A 12930-nucleotide genomic window follows, 5' to 3' on the forward strand; every position below is an offset into this window, starting at 1 on the left:
AGAAGCACAGAAAACAGAGCAAAAAACATCAGAATAAAGTCTTTCAGAATTCTAGAAAATATTCAAAGGTTCACAGCAACCAAGTAAACTCAGAATCAAGAAAAAGGTAACTTAAAAAAATAGGAAACTACCTCATACCAATTAGGAAGATTACTATCTATCAGAAAAACAGAAAAGTGTAGGCGGGAATAAGGAGTAATCAGAATCCTTGTGTACTGCTGGTGGGAATATAAAATAGTAGAGTAGGTGGGGAAAACAGTGTGGCAGTTCCTCAAAAAGTTAAAAAATTACCATATGATCCAGCAGTTCTACTTCTGGCTACACACTCAGTGAACTGAAAGCACGGTCTCAAAGAGATGCGTGTAGTCTCAAAGAGGCATCTGAACGATCATTTTAAAAGCAACATTCTTCACAATAGCTAAAATGCGGAAGCAATCCAAGTGTGCACTGATGAATAGATAAGCAAAGTATGGTGTATAAAATAATGGAATATTATTCAGCCTAAAAAAGGAAGGAAATTCGGACATATGTTACAAAGGCAGTGCCCGACCCCCTGGCTGTGGACCAGTATCGGTCCTTAGCCTGTTAGGAACTGGGCCACACGGCAGGAGGTGAGTGGAAAGTGAGTGAGCAAAGCTTCATCTGTATTTACAGCTGCTCCTCATTGCTCACATCACTGCCTGAGCTCCACCTCCTGCCATATCAATGGTGGCATTAGGCTCTGCATTATGGTCAGTTGTATAATTATTTCATTATATATTACAATGTAATAATAATAAAGTACACAATAAATGTAATGCACTTAAATCATCCCCAAACTATCCCCCTACTCCCCAGGCCCCATTCCTGGTCTATGGAAAAACTGTCTTCCATGAAACTGGTCCCTGGTGCCAAAAAGGTTGGGGAACACTGTATTATTAATACAACATAGATACACCTTGAGCACATTATTCTAACTGAAATAAGCCAGTCACAAAAAGGCAAATATTGCATGATTCCATTTAAATGAAATACTTAGAGTAGTCAAAATAATATAGACAGAAAATAGAATGAAGGTTGCCCGGAGTTGCAGGGATGGAGGTGAGGGGTTATTATTTAATGGATATAGAGTATTTTTTACAAAATAAAAAAAATTCTGGAGATGGAAGGTAGTGATGGTTGTACAACATTATAAATGTATTTAATACCATGGAACTGTATACTTAATGGTTAAGATGGTAGAATTTTATGTTATATGTATATTATTTTACTACAATAAAAAAAATTGGGAAAAAAAGGAAATATTTTTGGTGTTTTAAGTAGTTCTTGCTTCACCCGCCTTTCCCTGGCTTAGAAAATTCACAAATTTGTGGAAGTTAACACACTTCTAAACAACCAATAAATCAAAGAACAAATCAAAGGAAAATTAGAAAATAATTTGAGACAAAATGAAAATGAAAACACAACATACCAAAATTTAGGGAATGCTGAGAAAGCAGAGCTCAGAGGCTAATTTCATAGCTGCAGATGCCTATATTAAAAAAAGATTGCAAATCAACAAACCAATATTCCATATTAAGAAAACAGAAAGAGATTTAAAAAAGAAAAAAAGAAAAGGGGAATAGTAAACTAACCCCAAAGCAAGAAGATGGAGGGAAAAAATAAAGATCAAAACGTAGATTAACAAAATAGAGAATTAAAAAAACAGAGAAAATCAACAAAACCCAAAGTCACTTCTTTGAAAACATCAACAAAAACTGACCAACATTTAGCTAGACTTACTAGGACAATAAGAAAGAAGATAAAAATAACTAAAATCAGAAACGAAAGTGGGACTATAACCACTTACTTTACAGCAGTAAAAGGATTATAAGAGAATACTATGAACAATTATACACCAACAAATTAGATCAGGGTCCTCAAACTTTTTAAACAGGGGGCCAGTTCACTGTCCCTCAGACCGTTGGAGGGCTGGACTATAGTTTTAAAAAAACTATGAACAAGTTCCTATGCACACTGCACATATTTTTATTTTGAAGTAAAAAAACAAACAGGCAAAAACACCTGCATGTGGCCCGTGGGCCATAGTTTGAGAATGCCTGAATTAGATAAACTAGATGAAATGGACAAGTTCCTAGAAAGACACAAAATTATCAAAACGGACTCAAGAAACAGAAAATTTGAACAGACCTATACTATAATAAGCAAAGAAAGTAAAGCAATAATCAGAAATCTCCCCAAAAAGAAAAGTCCAGTACCAGATGGCTTCAATGGCAAAATCTACCAGTAATTTCTATACAAATTAACACCAATCCTTCTTAACATTTTCCAAAAAACAGGAAAAAAATATTTCCAAACGTTTTCTGAAGCCAGCATTACCTGATACCAAAGCCAGACTAACACATCATAAAAAAAAACTACATATCAATATTATTTATGAACACAGATGCCAAAATTCTCAACAAAAAGCAAATCAACCCCAAAAGCATATTCAAAGGTTATATATCATGACTAAATATGATTTATCCCAGAAATGGAAGGATATGTCAACATATAAAAATCAATGATACCACATGAATTTAATCCATTAAAAAACTTAGAGCTAATATATTTAGCAAAGTTGCAGGATAACTCAACATACCAAATCAGTTGTATTTCTATATACTAGCAATGAACAATCTGAAAAGGAAATAACACAGTTCCATTTATTCCATGTATAATAACTTCCAAAAGAATATAATTTAGGAATAAACTAAGAAGGTAAAAGACTTATACACAGAAAACTACACAACATTGCTGAAATTAGTTAAATAAGACCCATGTAATATACTAAATTGTATCCCCCCTCTAATTCATATACTGAAGCCCCAAACCCCAATGTGACTATATTTGGAGATAGGGCCCTTATAAAAGGTAATCTAGGTTAAAATGAGGTCATAAGAGTGGGGTCTTGTTCCAACAGAAATGGTGTCTTTATAAGAAGAGAGAGACTCCAGAACTCTCTCTCCACACATGCGGAACAAAGGCCACGTGAGGACACAGCAAGAAGGTGGCTGTCCGCAAGCAGGAAAAGAGGCCTCAGCAGAAATCACATTTGCTGGCAACTTGATCATGGACATCTAGACCACAGAACCATGAGAAAATAAATTTCTGTTGTTTAAGCCACCCCATCTGTGGTATTTTGTTATGGCAGTCTAAGCAGACTAATACAACCTAAGAAAATGGAAAGACATCCTGCATTTATGAACTGGAATACTAAATACTGTTAAGATGGCAAAACTTCCAAAGTACTCTACAGATTTAATGAGATCCTTATTAGAATTCCAATGGCCTTTTCTATAGAAATAGAAAAGCTGACCTTCCAATTCATACAGAATCACAAGGGGCCCAAAGTAGTCAAAACAGTACTGAAAAAGAACAAGGTTGGAGAATTCATACTTCCCCACTTTAACTTACTACAAAGCTATAGTGATCAAAATAATGTAGTACTTTGTATATGGACAAACACACCGATCAATGAACTAGAACTAAGAGTCCAGAAAGAAAACCATACGTCTATGGCCAACTGATTTTCCACAAGGGTGTCAAAACCATTCAATGGGGAAAGCACAGTTTCTTTAACAAATAATGCCAGGACCATTGGATTTCTACATAAAAAAGAATGAAGTTGGACCCTTACCTCAAACCATATTAAAAAATTAACTCAAAATTAATCAAAGACCTATATGTAACAGCTGAAACTATGAAACTCTTAGAAGAAAACATAAGGCTAAATCTTCATGACCTGGGATTTGACAATGGATTCTTACATATGACACCAAAAGCATAAGCAACAAAAGGAAAACATTGATTGATAAACTACAGTTCATGAAAATTAAAAACTTCTGTGCATTAAAGGATATCATCAACAAAATGAAAAGACAAGCTACAGAAAAGGAGAACATATTTACAAATCATATATCTGATAAGGGTATAGTACATGGAATATATAAAGAAATCCTATACCTTCAACAAAAAAAAAGACAACACAATGAAAAAATGGACAAAAGGCTTGACTACACATTTCTCCAAAAAAGGTATACATATGGCCAACAAGCACATGAAAAGATTCTCAATATCATTAGTCATCAGGGAAATGCAAATCAAAATCACAAGCAAATACCACTTCATAACCACTAGGATGGCTAGAATCAAAGTCCAATAATATGTATCGACGAGGATGCAGAGAAACTGGAACTTCATAAGCTGTACTAATGAGAATGTAAAATGGTTCAGCCACTGTGTAAAACAATTTGATGGTCCCTCAAAAAGTTAACTATAGAGTTACCATATGACCCAGCAATTCCACTGCAAGGTGTATACCCAGAAGGAGTGAAAACAGATATTCGAACACGAATTTTCACAGCAGAACTATCCATAATAGCTGAAAGGTAGAAATAATCCAAATGCCCTATCAATGGATAAATGGACAAACAAAATGTAGTATATAATATTATTCAGTCATAAAAAGGAGAACTATTGATACATGCTACAATATGGATAAACCTTGAAAACATGCTAAGTAAAAGAAGCCAGACACAAAAGGTCACATATTGTACAATTCTCTTTTTAAAACTTAATTATTATTACTTTTTAAGAATATAGCTCAAGTGTCTATCTTGAATAGGTAGCAGGAAACATACAAAGCTGTCCACCAAGTTCTGAGACAAAAGGCCCATTTCAACCTCTTAGCCTCTCCTAGCAAACTGGTACCTGAGGCAAAGAGCTGGGGCTCCCAGTGGCTCTTGTCCAGCTAGTCATGAGATCCCATTTATAATGAAATATCCAGAACAGGCAAATCAATAGACAGAGAAGGTAGATTAGTATGATGTCAGGGTCTAGGGAATGTGGGGTTTTCTTTTGGGGTGATGAAAGTATTTTAGAATTTAATAGAGGCAGTAGTTGTACAACCCTGTGAATGTACTAAACACCACTGAATTGTACATTTTAAAATGGTTAATTTTGTTACATGAATTTCATCTCAATGATAAGAATACAATGATGGTTTTTCTACTAACCCGATGAATAATCCCAGCAGAGTGAAGGTGCTTGATTCCACATAGCATCTGATAGAGAAGGTAGGACATTCTCTCATGATCCAGCTCCATCTGAATCACTTGGCAAAGATTTGCATCCATGAGCTCCATGACTATGTAACTTCATGCATAAAAAAAGACGACAGCTAAAGTGTACAGCAACAATCTAAGAAAAACGTACTAGTATAGCAAACTTTTAATTACCACACTTACACATCTTGAAATTCTTCTAGGGATTTCTGTGGTGTGAAAACATTCAAAAGGCCAATTATCTGTAGTAAAAAGCAAACAGAAAAATTAGAAACTGCTTCCTAATCACTTGGGAACTACAGATACATGGGTTAAAAACAAAATCCACCATTAGTTTAAAATCTTTCAAATTTTATGTTCTAAGCTCAAGTAAATAAATATATTTATATTTAATATATATTTAGGAGTTATCCACATAGAGATGTTTGGACAAAAAGACATATAAAGACATAAGATATATAAAAGATATATTAAATATCTTTTAGTGTATATACTAAAACTTTAATATATAGGAGCTGGAGGGAAGAGGGAAGGGAGGACTAAAAAGGTGGGGACATAGAGGACCTTTAACCCATTCCATTTGTGAACAGTCAACCATCAAGCACTTACAGTATAAAAACCTCTACATAATTTGTCAGAAAATTTTAAATACCTACTACCAGCTCCTATCCAATTCAATAGCTCTATATAATCTTAGCCCTTTTCCTTCCCTTGTTTTTCATAATACTGCACTTGCCTGGATTTTTTCATTCCCAGTCTATCTCACTGGCTCATCCACAGGCATACCCTCTTTCCCATCACTGCCTTTCATCCTTCCTTTTCTCTATCTGGACCCTTTCCCTGACTGGTATTAACTATTTCTTTTTCTCCAAACATCTTTATGTGGATAACTCCTAAATATATTTTAATATTAAAAGTCTTTGCTTAGCTGATGCGTTTCAGATACACACTGCCATTTTACATGGACATCTAACAAATACAAAATTGAATTCATTTTCATTCCTACCAAACTCCCTTACTTTTCCAATATGCCCTCTCTTTTTTGCAAAAGAGGCTCAAGAGTGATTTTTGACTCCTTTTTTCGTATCTGCACCATAATAAATATTCAAAAGAATGCTGTCCATTCTACTATCAGTCTGAATTTCAACCTCATTTTTTCCATTCTCTCTACTGCTACTATATAGGGTGAGGATTCTAACGTCTCATACAGACTGTTCATGCTACAATTACTTCTAACACTAGTGTTACAGACTGAATGTTGTGTCTACCCAAAATTTCTAGGTTGAAGCTCTAGCCTATAATGTTATAGTAACTGAAGATGGGGCCTTTGGGAGGTAATTAGGATTAGATGAGGTCATGAGGGTAGGGCCCTCATAATGCGATTAGTGGCCTTATAGGAGGAAGAGTGCTCACATACTCTCTTTCTTTCGTACTCTCTCCCTGTCTCTCTCTCCCCTTCCTTCTCCCACTCTGCTCCCATCTCTCTCTCTCTCTCTCCCTCCCTCCCTCCCTCCTCCCATGTGCATGCACTGAAGTTGACCACAGGCAGGTAAGGAGTGGGCCCTCACCAAGAATTGAATTGGCCTGCATCTTGATCTTAGACTTCCTAGGCTTCAAAACTGTGAGAAACAAATCTCTGTTGTTTAAGTCACCCAGTCTACAGTATTTTGTTATAGTAGCCTGAGCTGACTAAGACAATTAGGGACCCTAACAATGGTTTTTCTGAAAATCCAGCTACCATTTTACTGCCTAAAATATGGTAAAAAGAAAGATCTGATCTTATTACTTACCTCTTCAAAAACTTAAAACCAACAAATAAATTCCAAAATGCCCTAGCAGTATATTCATATCCCTCTATGTAGCACATTGACTGATTTTATCTCCTGCTAAGTCCTCTATTAAACATCATGCTTTAGCCATACTAAATGGCTCTCGATGCCTTTAAACATACTACTGCCTATGCTTTTCATTTACCTACTAAACTTAATTATCTTCAAGAGGGACCTCTATTTGTACAGTCTTACAACTCTTAGTCCTTGACAGAGTTGATTTCTCTCTACTTTGTCCCCAGTTATCTTCTAATGCTATTATGGCATTCAACATAGTGTACTTTTAGTCTCGTTTTCACAACAACCTTATTCCTACTACAAAATCCTTATTAGAAAGAACTATGTTTTTTTCACTTTTATAGTCCAGTACATAGCAAGGTACCCAATACACATTTTAAAATGTTTGCTGGCAATTGTACTTAGGGATGGGAATGTTTTTCTGGACATAAACATGAGTGCAGAATCTATGTTATTCCTGTAAGAATCAAGCCTTGCTTATAGAAGGCATTCAAATATTTTAGTGAATAAATTCAGAAAAATGATATTCAGACCAGAAAAGATAAAAAAAATTTATTTAAGATAGGGTAAGTAACAACAATAAAATTGCTTTAAATAAATTCAAGTCTCCCAACCAGATGTAATGCACATGTGGAGAGCTGGACAAGTAGTAACACTATTCTCATTAGTATCTGGGAAATCCCAGAGTAGAAGAGAGTGTTTAAGATGAAAGGCATCTAGAGACAGAAAGATTAGCAGTTGTTTAGAGCTAAGGGAGATAGGAGGTAGGGGAATGACGCTAAAGGATATAGGATTTCCTTTTGAGGTGATAAAAATGTTCTAAAACTGTGATAATGGTCCCACATATCTGTGACTATTCTAAAAATCACTAAATTATATACTCTAAATGGGTGAATTGTACGGTATGTGAATTTTATCTCAATAAAGCTATTATAAAAAAAGATTAAAGCAGACAGCTACCCTTTTTCCAAAAAGGGGAATAAAAGAAATAATATAAATTATAGACTAAACAGCCAAGCAAAAGTCAAGTACTGTGATTAGCGGGTAGGATATGACTGCTTGGAAAGAAGTAACAATTACCAGGAACAGGTTAAAATTCATTGAGAAACATTGTTTCCTTCTGTCAGAGAAACGCAACCAGATATAGTATATGAAGATTTCAAAAAGGCATTTTTGACAATGTCTCTAATGACAACATCCATGTGAATGACATGATGGACTGGGGAGGGCTGAATAATTGTGACAGTTAGACATGTAGTTTTTACAATATACACAAAGACTGCTGATGAATCAATCCATCTATTATGAAGACGTTCTGAGAAAAACTGGAAAGTGAAGCCAACAAATGAAAAATTAGAACAAAGAAGAAAAGAGCAATCTCTAACAGTTTAGGGAGAATAAACAAATTTCACCTTTGAAATTTAATAGGGAGAAATAGAATGCACCATGCTTAACTCTTCAAAACCAAAAGAAAAAAAAAAGCTGGGCAAGATGTGACCTGTTAACAGGCCTGTAACAAAGAAGAACTTGCTTAGACAGTAAGAGTCACATGGTGACATGATTTCCAAAGAGGGTCATAACGTGCACAAGTTAAGAGGAGATGACATGCCTCAGCTCCTCTCAGAGGATTCAATCAGACATGCAGTACTGTGTGCTAGGTGATTTTTCAAAGTACGTTCAGAGATAATTGACCAAGTTGAAACAGAAAGTCAAAACCATCTATGAAAAAAGTGGGAAAAACCAGAGATGTTTAGACCAATGAAGAGATGATCTGTACAGAGGATAAAACTGTTTAACATGGCAATACAATATACAAACATACATCCATCCATCCTAGAGTGGAAAAATTCAGTTAACCATTCTTGGTTTTCCCATATTTAGCCTTACATTCATTCACTGAACAAATACGTTCTAAGCACCTGCTGTGTCCAGCACTCTTCTGGGTGCTGAGGGCACTGCCTGGATGAATCTGTGTCACTCCTGCTACAGGGCTAATCACAAACAACGTGCTTCTCCATGTTCCATTTAGTTGATGGAACCACCTTTCTTTGCAGTCACCCAGGCTTGGGAGGTAGGAATAACTGGAATCCTTCCCAAAGAAAAAACTAAGGAATGTTACCACAGCCATAGTCATGAAACTCAATTCACAGGCTACAAAACTACAAGGATCACCAGCAAAACTGTGATGAGCAACATGTCTACCTCCCACCTGGAACAAGAATAGCTACCACAATTTCTTCCCTGTCACTGACTTACTTTAACCTCTGTCTTTGGGCCTTTTTTTTATGCCATTCTTCCTCTCCGGAAGGCCCTCATCCTTCAATCCCATCTAGAGTCAGCCTAGATCTAAGCCTTCCAAAAGTCTTCCCTGTTCAAAGCTCACACAAATCATCTCTCTTTTGAGATCTCAGCACTTACGGTTCACCCACCATCATTTGATAAATAGCTACTGCTCTGTGGTGTTTGTTATTGAACTCTTTATAAACTTGTTTTGTCTTCAAAACAACACTATAAGCTCCCCTAGTAAAAGGAGCCTAATACTTAACTTCCATGAATTTCTTCCCTTAGTGATGAACCTAATAACTCCAGAAGCTTGCACATACTTAGCTCTTAAAATGTGGTAATCTGTATTATCTGCCATCAAAATACTGAACTCATTATATTTTTTAAACTCTTTTGGACAAATACCACAAAATGTCTCCAGTCAGATGCTTTCAGTTTAGAACTACATAAAGCTATCCCTTACACCACTCACTCCTAGTCTATTTCCTCTCAGCTTAGAGAAATCATTCCATTAAGATAATCATAAAAGTGCCAATAAACTTAATGTAAGTTAAAAAAATATATAACTGTTTATTCTCAAAATGAATAAAAGTTGTATGTTTAAGTCTTTATAATCATTAGAAAATGGAATTAAAAATGTTTTCCTAATTCCCTTTAACCATTTTCACAAAATATCTACTAAACTGCTTTATCTTCAACATAAAATGATCAGTGAATATTGCCATCACTCAAAGAGGTGGGAGTGGGGTATGGAGAAGTGATTTGAATTATATATTCAATATGATTAAAGTTCCAGTGTCAAAGCACACTGGGAACAATTTCATACCTGTGCTAAGGCTACAGTTTTCTGAAATATCAGCCTGACAGAGAACAAAAAGCAGAAGATGAGGTCATGCCTGAATAAAGTTCTTCTACAACACTTCTCTCTTCAAAACTCCTTTTGTAAATTAAAATGTCAGGTAATTACACAATCTAAATTTCAAAAGCCATTTTTCTCTTGATATAATTTAATAAAGTTGAGAAAAAATTCATCCTGTGTATACAGACATACACACACACACACATACATATACATACACACATATACATATATATATCCCTTTTAAATATTTCAATACAGAAAAACAATTTAAATCCCCTAATATTTAAAAAGTCTTTGATATTCATATACTTATGACTAAACCTTGATTTCATCTATAATTAAGAAATCTAAAATATTCACTTACATTTTTGTGATTAACACATTTCATAAGTACTAGCTCTCTGTAGGCCCGCTTAGCATGGGTTTGATTCTGAAATGGCCGGCTTAGTTTCTTGATTGCAACATTTCTCTCAAGAATGGCATCATAAGCAGCACTGTAATAAGAAATTCAAAAACAAAAACTTAAGCCAAAATCTTTAAAACTGAATTCATGAAAAACTCATGCAGATTCCTTTCTCCAAAGACAAATACAACTGAATCATTTTCCAGTCTATGATGCTCAACATGTGCCTTCTATACCTATTACAGTGTATTCCAACAATGTAAAACAACCATATTTCTTAAAATGCTCATGAATCCAAAGAGACAATGGATTGTGATGATAGAGACCCTGCCTGTTCATTGTGGTGCCTTGAAGATCCACCTAGCAACAGTGGGCATTCAATGCAAAACACATTACTTCCTTTGGACACAACACAACACATACAGAAGAGGAAAGTACATACAGAGGTATGTATACAAAAGATTATTTTATAATTTTAAAAAAGCCTTTAAATTTTTTTTTTCGGAGGAGAAACTAAAAATCAAAATGTTTATAAATATAAATGCTAGATATCAGCACATCAGAAGCTGCTTCGTAACAGGCACATACATCATACTCATTACTCTTCATATTTTCCTCTACCCTATGACACTGACCATATAACACAGGCCAGAGAAACTGAAGCACAAATAAGGTGAAGCATGCATAAGGTGAAGTGTCTTTAAATTACAGAATTTTATTATTAAAAGACCTTAAAAATCACTTGGACTCACCACTACCTAATATAGGGCCAGCAGTTTAATTATTTTCCCAAGGTTAGTGAGAAAGTTAAAAGCAAAGATGAGACTAGAAGACTAAGACATGAGGCCATGCTTTTTATATCGGACCACCAAACATACTAAAAAGACTATCCCTGTTTATGTAATATTTGGAAAGATAGCTCACTACTGATTAATATTATTTTCTTACATGACTGAAAACTTGAATTTATTTTGTAGCTATATCATGATATCATTATATCAAATATTGTGTAGCTGTAATAGGTATCAAGAAATTGGTACTGCATAAATGGATACATCTACACATTCTATATATACCATAACTACTGCCTATATACATATATACATACCAAAACATATATATTATAATCCTTGCTTTAAAAATACCGTATTTACAAACATGTCTTGCCCAAATTAAAAAACATTTTAGAGAGCATACAAAATTATTAGAAGTTTTGACTATATTCAACAGGTTTTATTTTTAACCATTAAATTCATTTCTATTAACTTTTTATCTGCCAAATCAAGTTTGCATATTTCAAACTCAAAGTTCAAAAGTATCTGAGAAGATTCCACTATTTTGCATCCAAGGAAATTTATAATTCTTAAATGTGCACAAATCAAAAAACTCTGGGGATTTAGAGGCCTCAATCCAGACCCAATAAACCTTACTATCTATGGTTGGGGCCGAAAATAATGCATTTTTTTAAAAATTAAGCTCTTCAGTTGGTTCTGATAGTAATGCAACAACTTTTAAAATATTTGTGCTTAATATTTGTCTATTTCATAATAATATTTTATGGAAATTATTACTTTAAGCAAAATTTGAAGATATTTATTCCTTAGGATAAGGGTTTGTTAAGAGGACTGGGTCCCTCCTGAAGTTTTTTTTTTTTAATTCTGGTATATGAATTTCAAAGTGCACTTATCTGAGGATAAGTGAAGGTACAGAATCATTAATATATTTTTAAACACTATTAGGTAGTTTATAAAATATAAAAATATAATCCTCACAATAACTCTATAAAGTATGTGAGAAAACACGTTTAGAACTGTTAATTTACTAAGAGTCACAAAGTTAGCAAATCATGGAGCTAGAATCTGAACTAAGAGGTGGCTTTCAGAATCCTAATATTGACTATATGATATTAGTTTCTTTAAATTTAATTTGAGGTTGGTTAAACAGTTAAATGTGGCTGGTTACAATGATAATTAGCCAGCCAATATGGTTTATAAAATGACCCCAACTTCCATAATTTTTGATATTATAAATTACTTTAATACAAAAAAGAGAATAAATGTCAGTGTCTCTACTACACAAATTTGCTAGATCTTAGTATTTTACCACAACTGCTCTGAATTTTTTAAAAAGAAATATTATAGGTAAAGCTTCCTTCCTTTTTTCTGTTCTCAGATGTAAGCAATATCCTAAGTTTGGTGTTTATGCATAGTTTATCTTTTCTACATATACATACATCCATAAACATATGATATTGTTTTACATGCTTTAAACTATATATAAATGGTACAATAATGTACATATATTCTGCACCTTGCTTTTAAACTCAACACTACATTTATGAGATTATCCTTGTTGATACATATAACTCCAGTTCATTTTAAATCTTGTATAGTATTTCACTGTATGACTATATCACAATTTTTATTCTCCTGTTGATAAATTTCATGTTGC

At 34.2% G+C, this 12930-nt stretch overlaps 1 protein-coding gene across 7 annotated transcripts in view; it reads right to left on the reverse strand.

The window, feature by feature from the left end:
- Positions 1 to 12930, reverse strand: part of LOC142860949 (mitogen-activated protein kinase 8) — a 134578-nt gene that overhangs the window by 32124 nt on the left and 89524 nt on the right. For all 7 annotated transcript variants that reach the window (XM_076010236.1, XM_076010240.1, XM_076010237.1 and 4 more), the window contains 3 exons: positions 10441 to 10570; positions 5268 to 5326; positions 5037 to 5175 (listed from right to left, as the gene is read on the reverse strand). In XM_076010236.1, coding sequence (XP_075866351.1) covers positions 5037 to 5175; positions 5268 to 5326; positions 10441 to 10570 — 328 coding nt within the window. The remainder of the gene's footprint in view (positions 1 to 5036; positions 5176 to 5267; positions 5327 to 10440; positions 10571 to 12930) is intronic.

The sequence above is a fragment of the Microcebus murinus genome, chromosome 14 (assembly GCF_040939455.1).
Source record: "Microcebus murinus isolate Inina chromosome 14, M.murinus_Inina_mat1.0, whole genome shotgun sequence".
Lineage (NCBI taxonomy): Eukaryota > Metazoa > Chordata > Mammalia > Primates > Cheirogaleidae > Microcebus > Microcebus murinus.